This window comes from Gorilla gorilla, chromosome 12, assembly GCF_029281585.2.
Source record: "Gorilla gorilla gorilla isolate KB3781 chromosome 12, NHGRI_mGorGor1-v2.1_pri, whole genome shotgun sequence".
NCBI lineage: Eukaryota > Metazoa > Chordata > Mammalia > Primates > Hominidae > Gorilla > Gorilla gorilla.
In genome coordinates, this window is record NC_073236.2 from 107,783,343 (window position 1) to 107,806,091 (window position 22,749).

The 22,749-nt window shown below is 37.7% G+C and overlaps 1 protein-coding gene across 4 annotated transcripts in view; it reads right to left on the bottom strand.

Annotated features, from left to right (window-relative positions):
• Positions 1 to 22,749, bottom strand: part of SPAST (spastin) — a 94,068-nt gene that overhangs the window by 35,849 nt on the left and 35,470 nt on the right. For all 4 annotated transcript variants that reach the window (XM_031008305.3, XM_031008303.3, XM_031008304.3 and 1 more), the window contains 3 exons: positions 6,966 to 7,153; positions 5,960 to 6,093; positions 5,584 to 5,677 (listed from right to left, as the gene is read on the bottom strand). In XM_031008305.3, the coding sequence (XP_030864165.1) occupies positions 5,584 to 5,677; positions 5,960 to 6,093; positions 6,966 to 7,153 (416 nt within the window). The remainder of the gene's footprint in view (positions 1 to 5,583; positions 5,678 to 5,959; positions 6,094 to 6,965; positions 7,154 to 22,749) is intronic.

Genomic DNA, 22,749 nt, shown 5'->3' on the forward strand with positions numbered 1-22,749 from the left:
GAGGCCAAAGCAGGTGGATCACCTGAGGTCAGGAGTTTGATACCAGCCTGGCCAACATGGTGAAACTCCGTCTCTACTAAAAATACAACAATTAGCCGGGCATGGTGGTGGTGGGCACCTGTAATCCCAGCTGCTTGGGAGGCTGAGGCAGGAGAATCACTCGAACCCAGGAGGCGAAGGGTGCAGTGAGCTGAGATCGCACCACTGCACTCCAGCCTGGGTGACAGAGCAAGACTGTGTCTTAAAAAAAAAAAAAAAAAAAAAGTGAGAAAGATGAAACAAAAAAATTTTTTTAAATTAAAGAATTACAGAACCTTTCTCAGAATTGAAGGATGAATATCTAGAAAGGTCCAAGAGGGGCTGGGCGCAGTGGCTCATGCCTCTAATCCCAGCACTTTGGGAGGCTGAGGAGGGCGGATCACCTGAGGTCAGGAGTTCAAGACCAGCCTGAAACCCTGTCTCTACTAAAAATACAAAAATTAGCTGGGCGTGGTGGCAGATGCCTGTAATCCCAGCTACTCGGGAGGCTGAGGCAGGAGAATCGCTTGAACCCCAGAGGTGGAGGTTGCAGTGAGCTGAGGTTGCACCACTGCACTCTAGCCTGGGTGAGAAGAGTGAGACTCCTTCCCCCCTGCCTCCCGCTAAAAAAAGAAAGAAATGTACAAGAGGGAAGAAGAAAAGAAAAAGTAAATGCATCAAGCATATCATTATAAAATATCAGAAGATAAGAATAAAGAGAAGATCCAAAAAGCTTTGGGAAATAGAAATAAGAAGTCCAATGCTATCCTGATTCCTGATCTTCTGTCTCTAATACAAAGCAGCACTGGAAGCTAGAAGACAATAGATAATGCCTTCAAAATACTCATGGAAAATAGTTTCCAACTTAAATCTTGACATCCAGTCAAATTATTAATGAGAAGACAGCAGAATAAAGATATTTTCAAAACTACAGCATCTCAAAATATTCCCTCACACAAACCTTTTCTCAGTTACTGAAAGATGTAGCCATCAAAATGAGAAAATAAATCATGAAAGTGGAAAATACGGAATTTAAAAGACAGGAGATACATAATAAAGAAAGGAAAAAAGGAAAAGGAAATTATGATGGTGGTGAAGACAGATTAGAGAACAACCACTTTGACACAGGCATGGAAAGCATTTGGTCTCGAATGAAAAGAAGAAGGTGGTTCCAGGAAAGGGTATTCTGGAAAAAAAAAAAAAAAAAAAAAGACCTGAGTTAATAGGTTTTTAGATTGGTTTGGCCACGTGGAAATTAGACTGAAATGGAACAGAGAATTATCAATCAATAAGATGAAAATGAAGCAAATGAAAAAACACAATTATTTAGGGGGAAAAAAGGCTGTACAAGGAAAAAATAGTAAGCTACTTGGCTTGGTAATGAATAATATTTAAAAGCACTAAATATTCACTGTACTCCAGCCTGGGTGAGAAAAAGTGGGAGGACAGGAGTAGAAGGTGTGTGGTGTGATGGAGCTAAGGGTTCATTTACGACGATATGCAAGTTAATAGATTCGAAAAGGAAACAAAAATTAAGAAATGGCTTTATAAGATTATTTAAAGAGGTAAGTTCTAACATTTTTGAAAGAAGAAAGGCTTATGTTTAAGCTTATATGAAAGATAACATCATATTTAGAAATTGATGGAAATTTCTGTAATCTCAGCTACTTGGGAGGCTGAGACAGCAGGATCGCTTAAGCCTAAGGCCACGCTGGAGAACACAGCGAGACTGTCTCAATCAAAAAAAAAAAAAAAAAAAAAAAGAAAGAAAGAAATTCATGGAAATTTTAGTAGATAGAGAAGAGCTTTTTAAAACTGGAGAACAATCACATTCTTCTATAAATCTCAAAGAATCACATTTAAGCAGCAAGAGAACAAAATAAGAAATATAAAAGCTCGAAATGATACACGAGCTGCACAGGATACGGAAGAGATCTATGAAATAAGGACAGAAGAATATACGCTTTCTTTGTAAAATATTTGAGAAAAATATTTAGACAGATCACTGTGATATACTTTAAAATGTAGTCTTACTTTTGGGTGAGAGGGCATGTTCTATTTTCTGCTATATAGTTTTGAGTTTTTTGTCAAAGATTAATATTTGCTACTTTCAAAAATTATGTTTAATGTTAAAATACAATTAAAAACATGGTCCTATGGGATTGAAGGAAGATGGAGAAGTTTTTCAACATCTCCTTCCAGGGCTATGGCTTCATGAATGAGCAAGATTTAAAGCACTTATTTTAAGTAATTCTGAGAACAATCTACCTCAAGTGAGTATCTTTAGTATTATCTCCTTAAAACCAGTTTTAGATGACTAATTATGATTCTGTGTTTCTACAATGAAATAAAAATTCCAGTATACTCAAGAATGCCTGCCACTCACCTTCTTGATATAATCTAACAATGTCTCTATTGTGGTCTATGCAAGCTTCCTACTACAGGGAATTAGGAATAAAGCTGATTTTTTTTACACAATGGAGGCGTGTTATGGAATGAGTCTTACCCATTCATAGGCTTAACAAGATTCATTTTGTGAGTCTATTGTGAAAAGCTGAGCTAGGACAATAATATTCCCTTTCTTGGAAATCTGAACTACAAGGAAAAAAAGTTCCATTTGGCAGGTGTGGTGATGTATAGACAAGTTTGTACCAGGATATAAACCTTGAGACCTGGCTCTACCACGGATCTTGCTCTTCCTTAGGTCTCAGTTTGCTAAGTTTACTAAGGTTTCTGCCCCTCCTGAGGTCAGGTTATTCAACTTTATTTGAAATAACTTGCAACTGGCATTTTTACATTATTATAGCTTCTTAATTGCACATTATGTCACTACCATGAAAATATGCCTAAATTCAAATTCACATGTTACTTATTATTTTAGATATGTTCTCTATAGGCCTGGGTAAAGCAAAAGCTGAATGACTTTTCTTGCATAGCCTAAATATTTCCTTGGTATTACCTTCACAATTTTAGATATATTTTTATACCGTAAAAAGCATGTCCCTTAATAAATAAATGCAAGAATTAGGTGGCAGCTATAGCACTAACCAGGCAGCTCTAATCTTAGAAAGTTATTTCCTAGGTCTACCACTTAACTAAAATCTTGAGCAAGTCATTTTAGCTCTTAGGACTAGTTTCTTTATCAATGAATCGATCAGAAGACTGCTAAGATCCTTTTCAGGTCTATAATTACGTAAATCCTCTTTAAGCAAGCTTTTTTTTCAATATTTAGTCTACAGCATTTACTAATCTTACATAAATCCTGCAAAATGTTAGCTCAATACGTAAGCTACGTTTCCCAAAGTGTGACCTGAGGTGGTACATGACATAAATCCAGTTCACATAATGACAAATGCTTTCTATTTTAATAATTATCTAATTATTTTACTGGGTATTAGCGAAAACCTAACTAGCATATCAGACCAGTGATTTTATGTACTTAGAATGAGTAATAAGTAAAATAGACTTGAAAAATACTCAGTAAGTTCTAGTACAGTTGGTACTCACTTACAAGTGATAAACACCGTAAAGGCAGTATGTGAATGACTCAAGACTATGGAAAAATTGAGACAGCCATAAAACCTTTGCACATTTATTTAATAATGCACCCACCACAATGTGCCACACAACTTATTTCCACTACATGTTGTAGGTAGGTCCGTAAGATTTTAATGTTAATAGTGAAATAACTGTGACCCAGAAGTGAGTCTTCAGATTTATTTTTTGCAATATTATTGGAACAGCACTAAACATACCATCTGTGAACTGGAAAAATTCAAAACAGTGCTAAGTATGGAAAGCCAAATATTTATTATCAACTGCAAGATTGCCTATCTTCCTTAATAAGTCATAAAATATGGGATGGAAGATTAGGTTTCTACCCATCATTTAATGGCTCTATCTACTTTGATGACTTAATACCCTTAAAAGTCATTCTTTTAAAAATTGTTCTTCAGGCCAGGCACAGTGGCCTCTGCCTGTAATCCCAGCACTTTGGGAAGCCAAGGTGGGCGGATCATCTGAAGCCAGGAGTTTGAGACCAGCCTGGCCAACATGGTAAAACCCCATCTCTACTAAAAACACAAAAATTAGCCAGGTGTTGGGGTGCATGCCTATAGTCCCAGCTACTCGGGAGGATGAGGCATGAGAATCACTTGAACCCCAAAGGCAGAGGTTGCAGTGAGCCAAGATCAAGCCACTGCACTCCAGCCTGGGTAACAGGAGCAAAACTCCATCTCAAAAAAAAAAAAGAATTATTCTACCTGAATTCCTCTTTTCTACAGTACAATTTCTCTCTTTTTAAAAATAATTTAAAAAAAACTTTCCCATAAAGTACTTGTTTATTATCAGTGTCATGTTGGTATTTAGCCTTCGATGGAGTTTACCACACTCTTTGAGCGGCATTTCCAAGCAATCCAATTCTGGGAAAACTCATTGTGTCAGGGGCCACTACCTGCCTGATTTCCTTCTCTTAATATTATTTATTTATTTTTATGTATTTATCTTTTTAAATTTTTATTTATTTTTTTGAGACGGAGTCTCACTCTGTTGCCAGGCTGGAGTGCAGTGGCGTGATCTCGGCTCACTGCAACCTCCGCCTCCCGGGTTCAAGCAATTCTCCTGCCTCAGCATCCCGAGTAGCTGGGGTTACACACCACCAAGCCCAGCTAATTTTTGTAATTTTAGTAAAGACAGGGTTTCACCATATTAGCCAGGATGGTCTCAATCTCTTGACCTCGTGATCTGCCCGCCTCAGCCTCCCAAAGTGCTGGGATTACAGGCGTGAACCACCGTACCCGGCCTGTTTTGTTTTTGAGATGACATCTCGCTTTGTCACCCAGGCTGGAGTGCAGTGATGTCATCTTGGCTCACTGCAACCTCTGCCTTCTAGCTCAACCAATTCTCCTGCCACAGCCTCCCCAGTAGTTGGGACTACAAGCGTGCGCCCCCACACTAGGCTAATTTTTGTACCTTATCTTAATTTTAAATCTCTCTCACCTTGATATCAAAATTTGGCCAGATGTAGTGACTCACACTTGTAATCCTAACACTTTGGGAGGCCGAAATGGGTGGATAACTTGACATCAGGTATGAAAGACCAGCCTGGCCAATATAGCAAAACCCCATCTCTACTAAAATTACAAAAATTAGCTGGGCATAGTGGCACATGCCTGTAATCCCAGCTACTTGGGAGGCTGAGGCAGGAGAATCACTTGAATTCCAGGAGGCAGAGGTTGCAGTGAGCTAAGATCATGCCACTGCACTCCAGCCTGGGCGACACAATGAGTGAGACTCCGTCTCCAAAACAAAACGAAATTATATCATACTACCCACTTTTCCTAAAAATATAAAAGGATTGGAAATTAGGAACTCATATCCATTTTCCTATTCTATAATAACTTCTCAACATCAATTGTTAATGTTTTATCTTTTTTAAAACATTAAATCTACTGTTACCTTATATGAATTAATTATTTTAGTATAGCTCAAATATTTCTTTACTACTACTACTATGGATTCAGTAACAGATAGTATTATAGAAAAATGATAATATAAAGTTCTTACCTCAGGCCTCAGAGAAGGAAGAATAACAATTTCTTGCAATGCTTGTTTTGCCAAGTCTTGACCAGCTATATCATCAAATTTAACAGCTGTTCCACTAAGAAACAAGACCCCAGTTAGTTCTACGATACAAACAGGGCCCAGTTATTACAAGATGAAGCCTAAGCCCTATGACATATAGTTATTTTTATGTTAACTGTTAAACTATAGTTAAATCAGTAAAGCAATGGTTTTCTATATTTATAATTAAAAACTATCATAAAAATTAAGTATGTAAACCAGACAAGGTATTTATTATCTATTTCACTCCTGACATGTTTTATAAGTAAAATTAAAATATAAAAACTATAAAATAAAACATTTAGATGGCAAAACTTACTTGTCCACAATTTCATTCATTATAAGGTTAGCAAGGTTGCTGTCCACATTCCTAAAATTCTTCAAGTCTTTTTTCTTACGAGTAGCAGTTGTAGGGGTAGAAGGTTTATTTGTCCTATTTGTTTTCGGAGTACCCTTAAAGGATACAAAATTTTAATATGAAAATACAACCTAACATTTACACTTTTCATAAATAAGTTAACCTTAAAGTTCACAGAATTCAAGCTTTAAAAATAGGAAAAAGGGTATAAAAATCCAGAAATTGTATATTTATTTACCTGAAGGTAAAACTGTATTCACTAGAGAACTATATTTGGCATTAAGTCAGTTATAGAGGATCTTATCCAGAGATTTAGTTTTTACAAAATAAAAACAAATTTTAACCCTTGTTAGAATCATGACAAAACTATAGGTATGTTACTGCTATAAAACATTTACAAAGATTGAAATAATTTTAAAAATAAATTTAAAATGAAATATACAGCATTATATAAAACAGACTGGGTAAGCAAAACTTGGTATTAAATGTCTAATGAGGTCCAAAAAAAGTTTTATAGCAAGTTGCCCTGTGGATTTTTAAAAAAATTAACTTTGGGCACGGTGGCTCATGCCTGTAATCCCAGTACTTTGGGAGGCTGAGGCAGGCGGACCACCTGAGGTCGGGAGTTCGAGACCAGCCTGACCAACATGGAGAAACCCCGTCTCTACTAAAAATACAAAATTAGCTGGACGTGGTGGTGCATGCCTGTAATCCCAGCTACTTGGGAGGCTGAGGCAGGAGAATCACTTGAACCTGGGAGGAGGAGGTTGCAATGAGCCGAGATCGCGCCATTGCACTCCAGCCTGGAAAACAAGAGTCTCAAAAAAAAAAAAAAATTAACTTTATGGAAACTTATCCATTCTCTAAAGTATTATAAAGTACTTATGATCAACTTAAGCAGGCATAGTATCTTAAAAATTTTTCTATTTGCAAAAAGACAGCAATTAAAGTTACTGTCCCAGAATACCTTATGAGTGGTAGGAGCAGGACCAGATCCCTGTTTCACTCCAGAAACCATGGATAAACCACTGTAACTAGGTGCTCTATGGTGGCCTGAAAGGCCTGCAGATCCAGTTTTCATAACTGTTTTTGAACGAGGCAGTGAATTACTAGTATGTGTTAAGGGGTCTTTTCTTTTTGGAACAGCTCCACTTTCTGACAAGGAAAAAGTAAAACCATTGTGATTAGAAAATTGTAGCTGAACATAAAGACAAGCAAACATTTGTAAAACCAAGGTAATAATATATTTTTTTAATTCAAACATGTACCAGGATCTTCATAGGGGTGGTCACTAGGTAGATAGGAATACGGTTATTAGGTTTTTTCCCCCTAATGTATAATTCTAATTTTCTCTTTTTTTGAAACCTGTGGCCTGGGCTGGAGGGCAGTGGCATGATCACAGCTCATTGTGGCCTTAATCTTCCTGGGCTCAAGTGATCCATCCTCCCACCTCAAACTCCCAAGTAGCTGGGACATCAGTTGTGCACCACCAGACCGGACTAATTAAAACATTTTTTTATAGAAACAGGGTCTCACTCACTATGTTGCCTAGGCTGGTCTCGAACTCCTGGGCTCAGGCAATCCTCCCACCTTGGCCTCCCAAAGTGCTGGGATTACAAGAGTGAGCCATTGTGCCTGTCCCTATTCTAATTTTCTTATTAAAAACAGTATTTGTGCCTGTAATCCCAGCTACCTGGGAGGCTGAGGCAGGAGAATTGCTTGAACCACGGAGTCAGAGGTTGAAGTGAGCCGAGATCGTGCCACTGCACTCCAGCCTGGCGACAGAGAGAGACTCCATCTCAAATAAAAAAAAAACAAAAAACAGTATTTTTCAGAAGAAACTACTTCATTTTGGGGAACAGAAAGACAATATAAAAAGGTTATGAAGCGCCGGGCGCGATGGCTCACGCCTGTAATCCCAGCATTTTGGGAGACCGAGGTGGACGGATCACCTGACGTCAGTAGTTCAAGACCAGGCTGGCCAACATGGTGAAACCTCATCTCTGCTAAAAATACAAAAAATCAGTCAGATGTGGTGGTGGGGGCCTGTAATCCCAGCCACTTCGGAGGCTGAGGCAGGAGAATCACTTGGACTCGGGAGGCGGAGGTTGCAGTAAGCCGAGATTGCACTACTGCACTCCAGCCTGGGTGACAGAGTGAAACTCTGTCTCAAAAAAAAAAAAAAAAAAAAAAAAGTTATGAAGCAAATAAAGCTCTCAAATAAGAAACAAAATATAGTAAAGGCATTAGGGATAGGATGTACAGAAGAAAAAAAAGTAGCACTCGACTACTTTGATTCCAAACTATTATAACTATAAACACTATGAAAGTCTGTTCCCACCAAGAGGGTCTTAAAAACTAATCAATTTTAGGCCGGGTGCGGTAGCTCACGCCTGTAATCCCAGCATTTTGGGAGGCTGAGGCGGGAAGATCACCTGAGGTCAGGAGTTCAAGACCAGCCTGGCCAACATGGTGAAACCCCATCTCCACTAAAAATACAAAAATAGCCGGGCATGGTGGCACATCCCTGTAGTTCCAGCTACCTGATTGCAGTGAGCCCTGATTGCACCACTGCAATCCAGCCTGGGTGATTGAGAGGGACTCTGTCTCAAAAAAAAAAAAATAATAATAATCAATTTTAATTGAAAGAGTATAAAGATGTGCTTTTACATATGCTAAGTATTATATGTGCTGTATATATGCAAATGAACATTTATAGAACACCTCTGATTAAGTTGAAAAGGTTATTTGTCCAGTGTTGCTCTAATATATATATTACAGGTTTGTAAATGTTTAAATCTCACCACTCCTAAATAATATTTTTATATACTACGCAACAAACATCAGTGTTTATTTACAATGTTTACTGTGAAGACAAATGTTAAGTCAGTCAGCAAATTAGAGTGGCCAAAAAAAAAGACAAAAGCCTCAATTTTACTTTTGTAATCAAATCTCTTAATACGGTTTAAGAAAACTAAAGACTCTAAACTAGTATAGGAAACCAGCTTATTTATTTAGACAACCAGTTTACTTTTACTACAAGTTAACTATTATAAAATCAGGAAGTATAAATAAAATTCAAGTTAAAAAAAAAACAAAATCCACATTGGGCTGGGCGTGGTGGCTTACGCCTGTAATCCCAAAACTTTCGGAGGCCAAGGTGGGCAGATCACAAGGTCAGGAGTTTGAGACAAGCCTGACCAACGTGGTGAAACCCCGTCTCTACTAAAAATACAAAAATTAGCCAGGTGTGGTGGCGTGCACCTGTAATCCCAGCTACTCAGGAGGCTGAGGCAGAATTGCTTGAACCCAGGAGGCAGAGACTGCGGTGAGCCAAGATCACTCCATTGCACTCCAGCCTGGGCAACAGAGTGAGACTCCGTCTTAGGGGGAAAAAAAAAAAAAGCCACATTCAGGATACCTTAAAACGAGGTTCTAGAATAAATAAGACCTACTACTTGATAGAGCAACAGGGCGTCAATAGTCAATAATAACTTAAGGCCAGACGCAGTGGTTCATGCCTGTAATCCTAGCGCTTTGGGAGGCCAAAGCAGGTGGTCCATCTGAGGTCAGTAGTTTAAGATCAGCCTGGCCAACATGGTGAAACCCCGTCTCCACTAAAAATACAAAAATTAGCCAGGCATGGTGGTGTGTGCCTGTAATCCCAGCTACTCAGGAGGCTGAGGCAGGAGAATCACTTGAACCTGGGAGATGGAGGCTCCATCTAAAAAAAAAAAAAAAAACTACTACTACTACTACTACTAATACTAACTTAATTATACATTTTTAAATAAATAAATATATGTATATATATTAAAAAGATATAGTTCTGAGACTTTATATATAGACATTTCCACAAGGAACAAGTATGAGAATGACAGCAGACTCTCTATCAGAAGTAACAAATGTTTGTTGGAAATGAGGTATGTCCAAAATGTTGACGTGAGAAAAGTGACCTGTCACATTAAAATGAGGGTATTTCAGACACTGGAAAGACTAAGAGTTTAACCACAGATATTCACTAAAAGAACTACTAAAGGAGGTCTTCTAGTTAAAAAGCAAATAAAACAGAGAAAGGAGTATATACCTATAATATAAAGTTAGAGAACAAAAAAAAAGATCAGAAAACCTATGGGGAAGAAAAACTCAAAAAGGAAAAAATATCATTAATATATAATACGTGGCTTTGGGGTAAACAATATTTTGCTAAATCATAAAAATCTTAGCTATGGTTTTTTGATATTACTAAAAATATATGTATATGTAACTATATATAGTATATATACTATATATACTATGTAGTATACTATATATACTATATAGTATATATGTACTATACAGTATACTATACATACTATACAGTATACACTATATATACTCTATAGTACACTATACAGTATACACTATATATACTCTATAGTACACTATACAGTATACACTATATATACTCTATAGTACACTATACAGTATACACTATATATACTCTATAGTACACTATACAGTATACCCTATATATACTCTATAGTACACTATACAGTATACCATATATACTCTATAGTACACTATACAGTATACCATATATACTCTATAGTACACTATACAGTATACCATATATACTCTATAGTACACTATACAGTATACCATATATACTCTATAGTACACTATACAGTATACCATATATACTCTATAGTACACTATACAGTATACCATATATACTCTATAGTACACTATACAGTATACCATATATACTCTATAGTACACTATACAGTATACCATATATACTCTATAGTACACTATACAGTATACCATATATACTCTATAGTACACTATACAGTATACCATATATACTCTATAGTACACTATACAGTATACCATATATACTCTATAGTACACTATACAGTATACCATATATACTCTATAGTACACTATACAGTATACCATATATACTCTATAGTACACTATACAGTATACCATATATACTCTATAGTACACTATACAGTATACCATATATACTCTATAGTACACTATACAGTATACTATATATACTCTATAGTATACTATATATAGTATATATATACTATATAGTATGTATATGTATATATACATATATACTATATAGTATGTATATACTATATACAGTATATATATACTATATATACAGTATATATACTATATATACTATATATACAGTATATATACTGTATATATAGTATATATAGTATATATACTGTATATATAGTATATATAGTATATATACTGTATATATAGTATATATACTGTATATATAGTAAATATAGTATATAGTATATATACTCTATATACACTATATATACTATTTATATACTATATACACTATATATACACTATATACTATAGTGTATATATATTATATATACAGCATATATACTATATATACACTATATATACTATATATACAGTATATATACTATATATACACTATATATACTATATATAGTTACGTATACATATAGTTATTTTGATATAACTAAAAATAACTATAGGTATATATAACTATATATGTATACGGGCCAGGCACGGTGGCTCACACCTGTAATCCCAGCACTTTGGGAGGCCGAGGCGGGTGGATCACGAGGTCAGGAGTTTGAGAACAGCCTGGCCAACATGGTGAAACCCCATTTCTACTAAAGACACAAAAAATTAGCCTGGTGTGGTGCCACGTGCCTGTAATCCCAGCTACTCGGGAGACTGAAGCAGGAGAATTGCTTGAACCTGGGAATCAGAGGTTGCGGTAAGCCAAGATAGCACCACTGCATTCCAGCCTGGGGGACAGGGCAAGACTCCATCTCAAAAAAAAAAAAAACACACACACACACAAAAAACCTAAATATATATACACACATATACAAATACATATATAACTATATACATATAGTTTATATATACATATATAGCTATATATACATATAGTTATTTTGATATAACTAATACATATATATGACTATATGTATATGCATATACATATGTAACTGTATATGTATATGCATATACATATGTAACTGTATATGTATATGCATATACATATGTAACTGTATATGTATGTGCATATACATATGTAACTGTATATGTATGTGCATATACATATGTAACTATATGTATGTGCATATACATATGTAACTATATGTATGTGCATATAGATATGTAACTATATATGTATGTGCATACAGATATGTAACTATATATGTATATGCATATACATATGTAACTATATATGTGCATATACATATGTAACTATATATGTATATGCATATACATATATAACTATATACAGATAGCTTATACATATATAGTTATATATACATAGTTATTTTTAGTTATATCAAAACTAAACCATATATATACTAGTTATATTAATATATGAAGAGTGACAGAAGGGAATTAAGTCTTCTTTGACCATAAGGAGTCAACGATTATCAAAAACTGATAGAAAAAAAAGGAATCATTATAGAAGCATTGTATTTGGAAATATAGTAGAAAGTAAGAGAAAAAAATAGCAAAAAGAGTTAAAACACTGTATATGAAACCAAACTAGGGGTGAACGTTGCTACGTGAGAGGAAAGAAACAGAAGGGGAATATTCTTTTCTTTATAAGCCTTAGAGTATTTAAAAATTAAGGCCAGGCGTGGTGGCTCACACCTGTAATCCCAGCGCTTTGAGAGCCCGAGGCGGGTGGATCACCTGAAGTCAGGAGTTCAAGACCAGCCTGGCCAACGTGGTGAAACCCCATATTTACTAAAAACACAAAAATAATCTGATCATGGTGGCACACACCTGTAATTCCAGCTACCAGGGAGGCTGAGACAGGAAAATCGCTTAAACCCGGGAGGCAGAGGTTGCAGTGAGCTGAAATCGTGCCACTGCACTCCAGCCTGGGCAACAGAGCAACTCAGTCTCAAAAACTAAATAAAAATTTATTGAGGTATAATCTGCAATGAATTACATCCATTTAAAGTATACCAACAGCCAGGCATGGTGGCTTAGGCCTGTAATGCCAGCACCATGGGAGGCCAAGGCAGGTGGATCGAGGTCAGGAGATCGAGATCATCCTGGCCAACATGGTGAAACTCTGTTTCTACTAAGAATACAAAAATCAGCTGGGTATGGTGGCGTGCACCTGTAGTCCCAGCTACTTAGGAGGCTGAGGCAGGAGAATGGGTTGAACCCGGGAGGCAGAGGTTGCAGTGAGCCAAGATCGCGCCACTGCACTCCGCCCTGGGCGACAGAGCAAGACTCTGTCACAAAAAAAAAAAAAAAAAAAAAGCTATACCAGCCAGGCACAGCAGCTCACACCTATAATCCCAACACTCTGGGAGTCTGAGGCGGCAGAAATGATTGAGCCCAGGAGTTTGAGACCAGACTAGCCAACATGGGGAAACCCCATCTCTACAAAAAATACAAAAATTAGCTGGCACAGTGGTGCCCACCTGTAGTCCCAACTAATTTCAGCTGTACTCCAGCCTGGGAGACAGAGTCAGACCCTATCTCAAAAAAATATATATATATATAAATAAAGTATACAATTTGATGAGTTTGTAAAGATGTATATAACTGTGATATACCCATTAAAATCAAAGCACAAAATGTTTCCATCACAGAAAGTAAGAGAAAAAATAGCAAAAAGAGTTAAAACATTGTATATGAAACCAAACTACGGGTGAAGGTTGCTACGTGAGAGTCATCAATTTAGTAATTTCTACAGAGCTGCGTTCAAAGTCACTGAATCTTTCTTTTGCTATCTCTAATCTGCTGTTGAGGCTATTGTCTGTAAATTTTTAATTTCAGTAACTACACTTTTCAACTTTAGAATATTATTTTTATTGTCTAGTTTATATCATCTACTTAGATTTCCTGTTTAACTGATACCATATTTTCTTTCAATTCTTTAAACATATTATAATAGCTGCTTTGAAGTCTTTGTCTGCTAAATCCAATATCTGGGCCCACTCACAGTTTCTACTGATTGCTTTTTTTTCTTGAGTAAGGGTTATACTTTACTTTTTCTTTGCCTGTCTAGTAATTTTGAGTAGAAAATTGGACAATGTATAATAGATAACACATTGTAGTAATAAGCAGACTTTGGTATGACTATTTCCCAAGAGAGGTGAAAGAACTCATCCAAGTAAAACATCACAGAATGTTCCAGAAGTGAGCAACACTAATAAACTATTAATAGGTCTGAGTGATCTACTTGGACTCACTGCGTATTAAACATCAATGCTGTGTAAATTAGCTATAAAGCCAATATGCCCTTCCAACTAGAAAACAGAAAAGAAAAGATTATGGGTTGAGTATCCCTTATGCAAAATGCTTGGGACCAGAACTGCTTAGGGTTTTTACATTTTTTTGCATTATGCAATGTTTACATTATACTTACTGGTTCAGCATCCTTAATCCAAAAATCCAAAATGCAAAATACTCCAGTATTTCCTTTGAGCATCATGTCAGCGCTCAAAAAGTTTTGGATATTTGGCTAGGCACAATGGCTCATGACTGTAATCCCAACACTTTGGGAGGCCAGGGCAGGTGGATCACTTGAGGTCAGGAGTTTCAGACTAGATTGACCAACATGGTGAAACCTCATCTCTACTAAAAATACAAAAAATTAGTTGGGTGTGGTGGCAGGTGCCTGTAGTCCCAGCTACTTGGGAGGGTGAAGTGGGAGAATCACTTGAACCCACAGGGATGGGGTTAGGGGAGGCTGCGGAGGTTGCAGTGAGCCAAGATTGCGCCACCGCACTCCAGCCTGAGTGACAGAGGAAGACTTCGTCTCAAAAAAAAAAAAAAAAAAGTCAAATTTTAGAGCATTTTGGATTTCAGATTTCATATTAGGGATATTCAACTTGTACTAGGAATATGAAATAAGACAAAGTTCAATTTTTTCAAACAGGTTGCAGGAAGAGAACATTGCTTTGGAGGGTGGAGTGGGGAATGCATCAGGAAAACATGATGGGGTCTAGCATGTGAAATGAAATAAAAGAGAATCAAGATAACAAGGAAAGGAAAGACAGACCAACTCTTCAGGGCTAGAGAATTTTTGCTATTTATCCTAGTAGAATTACTGGGATCTCAAATACATATTTTAGAAACTTAACTATTTATATGTGATGGACTCTTACATTTCTTTGTTTTTTTTTTTTTCAGTAAGTGCCTTCTGAAAATGTCAGCCCTTCACAGCCATGCTAAAAGAAACAGGCAAAATACTTATATCAATACTTGAAACAGCATTTTAAATCAGACATAGGAAGGAATGGGAAGAGGAAAACTGCCACTGACTATACTGTAAGACCAAACCAACATGAGAAGTCCTTAGGGGAGATGTGAAGCCACAAGGGAAAGAGTTGATGACCAACTGTTTCTTCTGTCCATAGAAATCCTTTTACTCTATCTCTTCTCCACTAAAACCTTAGAAGTTTTGTATTACATATGAATGAAGAAGGCAGGCTTCCAAGATGGCCAAATAGGAACAGCTCCAGTCTGCAGCTCCCAGTGTGAGCGACACAGAAGACAGGTGATTTCTGCATTTCCAACTGAGGTACCGGGTTCATCTCACTGGGGATTGTCGGACAGTGGGTGCAGCCCACGGAGTGTGAGCTGAAGAAGGGCGGGGTATTGCCTCACCTGGGAGGCGCAAGGGGTTGGGGAATTCCCTCTCCTAGCCAAGGGAAGCCGTGACAGATGGTACCTGGAAAATCGGGAGACTCCCACCCTAATACTGGGCTTTTCCAATGGTCTTAGCAAACGGCACACCAGGAGATTATATCCCATGCATGGCTCAGAGGGTCCCACGCCAACGGAACCTTGCTCACTGCCAGCACAGCAGTCTGAGATCGAACTGCAAGGCGGCAAAGAGGCTGGAGGGGGGGCATCTGCCATTGCTGAGGCTTGAGTGGGTAAACAAAGCAGCCAGGAAGCTTGAACTGGGTGGAGTCCACCACAGCTCAAGGAGGCCTGCCTGCCTCTGTAGACTCCACCTCTGGGTACAGGGGATAGCTGAACAAAAGGCAGCAGAAACTTCTACAGACTTAAAGGTCCCTGTCTGACAGCTCTAAAGAGAGTAGTAGTTCTCCCAGCATGGAGTTTGAGATCGGAGAACGGACAGACTGCCTCCTCAAGTGGGTCCCTGATCCCCAAGTAGCCTAACTGGGAGACACCTCCCCTTACGGGCTGACTGACACCTCATATAGCTGGGTACCCCAGTGAGACGAAGGTTCCAGAGGAAGGATCAGGCAGCAACATTTGTCGTTCTGCAACATTTGCTGTTCTGCAGCCTCCGCTGGTGATACCCAGGCAAACAGGGTCTGGAGTGGACCTCCAGCAAACTCCAACAGACCTGCAGCTGAGGGTCCTGAGTGTTAGAAGGAAAACTAACAAACAGAAAGGACATCCACACCAAAACCCCATCTGTACGTCACCATCATCAAAGACCAAAGGTAGATAAAACCACAAAGATGGGGAGAAACCAGAGGAGAAAAGCTGAAAATTCTAAAATTCAGAGCGCCTCTTCTCCTCCAAAGGAACACAGCTCCTCACCAGCAATGGAACAAAGCTAGACAGAGAAAGACTTTGACAAGCTGACAGAAGTAGGCCTCAGACGATCGGTAATAACAAACTTCTCCGAGCTAAAGGAGGACGTTCGAAACCACTGCAAAGAAGCTAAAAACCTTGAGAAAAGATTAGACAAATGGCTAACTAGAATAAATAGCATGGAGAAGACCTTAAATGGCCTGATGGAGCTGAAAACCATGGCACGAAAACCACGTGATGTATGCATGAGCTTCAGTAGCCAATTCGATCAAGTGGAAGAAAGGGTATCAGTGATTGAAGATCAAATGAATGAAATGAAGCCAGAAGAGAAGTTTAGAGAAAAAAGAGTAAAAGGAAACGAACAAAACCTCCAAGAAATATAGGACTATGTGAAAAGACCAAATCTATGTCTGACTGGTGTACCTGAAAGTGACGGGGAGAATGGAACCACGTTGGAAAACACTCTGCAGGATATTATCCAGGAGAACTTCCCCAACCTAGCAAGGCAGGCCAACATTCAAATTCAGGGAATACAGAGAATGCCACAAAGATACTACTCGAGAAGAGCAACTCCAAGACACATAATTGTCAGATTCACCAAAGTTGAAATGTAGGAAAAAATGTTAAGGGCAGCCAGAGAGAAAGGTCAGGTTACCCACAAAGGGAAGCCCATCAGACTAACAGCTGATCTCTTGGCAGAAACTCTAAAAACCAGAAGAGAGTGGGGGCCAATATTCAACATTCTTAAAGGAAAGAATTTTCAACCCAGAGTTTCATATCCAGCCAAACTAAGCTTCATAAGTGAAGGAGAAATAAAATACTTTACAGACAAGCAAATGCTGAGAGATTTTGTAACTACCAGGACTGCCTTACAGGAGCTCCTGAAGGAAGCAGTGAACATGGAAATGAACAACTGGTACAAGCCACTGCAAAAACATGCCAAATTGTAAAGACCATCGAGGCTAGGAAGAAACTGCTTCAACTAACAAGCAAAATAACCAGCTAACATCATAATAACAGGATCAAATTCAAACATAACAATATTAACCTTAAATGGAAATGGGCTAAATGCTCCAATTAAAAGACACAGACAGGCAAATTGGATAACGAGTCAACACCCATCAGTGTGCTGTATTCAGGAAACCCATCTCACGTGCAGAGACACACATAGGCTCAAAATAAAGGGATGGAGGAAGATCTACCAAGCAAATGGAAAACAAAAAAAGCAGGGTTTGCAATCCTAGTCTCTGATAAAACAGACTTTAAACCAACAAAGATCAAAAGAGACAAAGAAGGCCATCACATAATGCTAAAGGGATCAATACAACAAGAAGAGCTAACTATCCTAAATATATATGCACCCAATACAGGAGCATCCAGATTCATAAAGCAAGTCCCTAGAGACCTACAAAGAGACTTAGACTCCCACACAATAATACTGGGAGACTTCAACACCCCACTGTCAATATTAGACAGATCAACAAGACAGATCCAGGAACTGAACTCAGCTCTGCACCAAGCGGACCTAATAGACATCTACAGAACTCTAAACCCCAAATCAACAGAATATACATTCTTCTCAGCACCACACCACACCTATTCCAAAATTGACCACATAGTTGGAAGTAAAGCACTCCTCAGCAAATGTAAAAGAACAGAAATTATAACAAACTGTCTCTCAGGCCACAGTGCAATCAAACTAGAACTCAGGATTAAGAAACTCACGCAAAACCACACAACTACATGGAAACTGAACAACCTGCTCCTGAATGACTACTGGGTATATAAGGAAATGAAGGCAGAAATAAAGATGTTCTTTGAAACCAACGAGAACAAAGACACAACATATCAGAATCTTTGGGACACATTTAAAGTAGTGTGTAGAGGGAAATTTATAGCACTAAATGCCCACAAGAGAAAGCAGGAAAGATCTAAAATTGACACCCTAACATCACCATTAAAAGAACTAGAGAAGCAAGAGCAAACACCTTCAAAAGCTAGCAGAAGGCAAGAAATAACTAAGATTAGAGCAGAACTGAAGGAGATAGAGACACAAAAAACCTTTCAAAAAATCAATGAATCCAGGAGCTGGTTTTTTGAAAAGATCAACAAAACTGATAGACTGCTGCCAAGACTAATAAAGAAGAAAAGAGAGAAGAATCAAATAGATGCAATAAGAAATGATAAAGGGGATATCATCACCGATTCCACAGAAATGCAAACTACCATCAGAGAATACTATAAACACCTCTACTCAAATAAACTAGAAAATCTGGAAGAAATGGATAAATTCCTGGACACATACAGCCTCCCAAGACTAAACCAGGAAGAAGCTGAATCCCTGAATAGACCAATAACAGGCTCTGAAATTGAGGCAATAATTAATAGCCTACTAACCAAAAAAAGTCCAGGACCAGACGGATTCACAGCTGAATTCTACCAGAGGTACAAAGAGGAGCTGGTACCACTCCTTCTGAAACGATTCCAATCAATAGAAAAAGAGGGAATCCTCCCTAACTCATTTTATGAGGCCAGCATCATCCTGATACCAAAGCCTGGCAGAGACACAACAAAAAAGGGAATTTTAGACCAATATCCCTGATGAACATCAACGCAAAAATCCTCAATAAAATACTGGCAAACCGAATCCAGCAGCACATCAAAAAGCTTATCCAATGCGATCAAGTTGGCTTCATCCCTGGGATGCAAGGCTGGTTCAACATATGCAAATCAATAAACGTAATCCATCATATAAACAGAACCAAAGACAAAAACCACATGATTATCTCAATAGAAGCAGAAAAGGCCTTCAAAAAAATTCAACAGCCCTTCATGCTAAAAACTCTCAATAAACTAGGTATTGAAGGGATGTATCTCAAAATAATAAGAGCTATTTATGACAAACCCACAGCCAATATCATACTGAATGGGCAAAAACTGGAAGCATTCCCTTTGAAAGCTAGCACAAGACAGGGATGCCCTCTCTCACCACTCCTGTTCAACATAGTGTTGGAAGTTCTGGCCAGGGCAATCAGGCAGGAGAAAGAAATAAAGGGTATCCAATTAGGAAAAGAGGAAATCAAATTGTCCCTGTTTGCAGATGACATGATTGCATATTTAGAAAACCCCATCATCTCATCCCAAAATCTCCTTAAGCTGATAAGCAACTTCAGCAAAGTCTCAGGATACAAAATCAATGTGCAAAAATCACAAGCATTCCTATACACCAATAACAGACAAACAGCCAAATCATGAGTGAACTCCCATTCACAATTGCTTCAAAGGGAATAAAATACCTAGGAATCCAACTTACAAGGGATGTGAAGGACCTCTTCAAGGAGAACTACAAACCACTGCTCAACGAAATAAAAGAGGACACAGACAAATGGAAGAACATTCCATGCTCATGGACAGGAAGAATCAATATCATGAAAATGGCCACACTGCCCAAGGTAATTTATAGATTCAATGCCATCCCCATCAAGCTACAAATGACTTTCTTCACAGAATTGGAAAAAACTACTTTAAAGTTCATATGGAACCAAAAAAGAGCCTGCATTGCCAAGACAATCCTAAGCCAAAAGAACAAAGCTGGAGGCATCATGCTACCTGACTTCAAACTATACTATGAAGCTACAGTATCAAAACAGCATGGTACTGATACCAAAACAGAGATATAGACCAATGGAACAGAACAGAACCCTCAGAAATAATACCACACATCTACAACCATGTGATCTTTGACAAACCTGACAAAAACAATAAATGGGGAAAGGATTTCCTATTTAATAAATGGTGCTGGGAAAACTGGCTAGCCAAATGTACAAAGCTGAAACTGGATCCCTTCCTTACACCTTTTACAAAAATTAATTCAAGATGGATTAAAGACTTAAATGTTAGTTCTAAAACTATAAAAACCCTAGAAGAAAATCTAGGCAATACCATTCAGGACACTGGCATGGGCAAGGACTTCATGCCTAAAACACCAAAAGCAATGGCAACAAAAGACAAAATTGACAAATGGGATCTAATTAAACTAAAGAGTTTCTGCACAGCAAAAGAAACTACCATCAGAGTGAACATGCAACATACAGAATGGGAGAACATTTTTGCAATCTACCCATCTGACAAAGGGCTGATATCCAGAATCTACAAAGAACTTAAAAAAATTTACAAGAAAAAAATCAAACAACCCCATCAAAAAGTGGGCAAAGGATATGAACAGATGGTTCTCAAAAGAAGACGTTTATGCAGCCAACAGACACATGAAAAAACGCTCATCATCACTGGCCATCAGAGAAATGCAAATCACAATGAGATACCATCTCACACCAGTTAGAATGGCGATCATTAAAAAGTCAGGAAACAACAGGTGCTGGAGAGGATGTGGAGAAACAGGAACACTTTTACGCTGTTGATGGGAACGTAAACTAGTTCAACCATTGTGGAAGACAGCGTGGCGATTCCTCAAGGATCTAGAACTAGAAATACCATTTGACCCAGCCATCCCATTACTGGGTATATACCCAAAGGATTATAAATCATGCTGCTTTACTGTATGTTTACTGTGGCACTATTCACAATAGCAAAGACTTGGAATCAATGCCAATGTCCATCAATGATAGACTGGATTAAGAAAATATGGCACATATACACCATGGAATACTATGCAGCCATCAAAAAGGATGAGTTCATGTCCTTTGTAGGGACATGGATGAAGCTGGAAACCATCATTCTGAGCAAACTATCGCAAGGACAGAAAACCAAACATCGTATGTTCTCACTCATAGATGGGAATTGAACAATGAGAACACTTGGACACAGGGTGGGGAACATCACACACTGGGGCCTGTCGTGGGGTGAGGGGAGAGGGGAGGGATAGCATTAGGAGATATACCTAATGTAAATGACAAGTTAATGGGTGCGGCACACAAACATGGCACTTGTATACATATGTAACAAACCTGCACGTTGTGCACATGCACCCTAGGACGTAAAGTGTAATTAAAAAAATATATATACTTATTATACCAAAAGAAAAAGAAGGCAGTTGTTTTATAGCCTAACCTAAGGTTGTTCTGCTATAATTTGAAAAAAGTAATATTAAATATAATTTGAGCCCTGCACATGAAACTATTGCTAAAAAAAAAAAAAAGTCACCAATAAAACTAGCTGGACTGTCAAAAACAAAGATATGAAAAAATGCTCAACATCGTTAATTATGAGGGAAATGCAAATCAAAACCACAACAAGGTATCTTACCCCAGTTAGGATGGCTATTATCAAAAAGACAAAAAAAGTACCAAATGCTGGTGAGGATGTGTAGAAAGTGAACTCTTATACACTACTTTTGGGAATCTAAACTAGTACAGCTAATATGGAGAAGAGTATGGAGGTTCTTCAAAAACTAAAAACAGAACTACCATATGACCCACCAATCCCACTATTGGGAATTTATCCAAAGGAAAGAAAATCATCATATCAAACAGACATCTACACCCCATGTTTACTGCAGCACTATTTACAACAGCCAAGATACAGAATCAACCTAGGTGTCCAAGAACAGACAAATGAATAAAGAAAATGTGGTATATATACACACAGAATATTATTTTTAAAAAGTTAATCTCATAGAAATAAAAAGTAGAACAGAAGATACTAGAGGCTGAGAAGGGTAGGGAAAGGATACAAAGGTATAGCTAGATAGAAAGAGTAAGCTCCATTGTTCTACACCACTGCAGGATGATTATAGGTAACAATATAATATATTATATCATTTCAAATGCTAGAAGGAAGATACTGAATGTTTCCAACACAAGGAATGATAAATGTTTGGGATGATGGAAATGATAATTACCTTGATCTAATCACCATATACTATATGTATCAAAACATCACTGTGTACCCCATGAACATGTACACTATCTGTCAACTAAAAAAAAAGTTTTAATTAAATAAAAAGCTAGCTCAGATGTCAGAGAACCTAAGAAATGGAAAGTCCCCCACCCAAAGAAAACAAAACAGAAAGACATTTAATCTTCTGTAGAAGTTGATATCCAAAAGTTTATGAAGGACAGAGTTAATCCATAGCAAATAATACTGTAATGTTTCTCCTCACTATGTGAAGTTTCAAATTTCTTCTATCAAGTACTATAAGACATTCACATATACTATATATGAAAATTGAT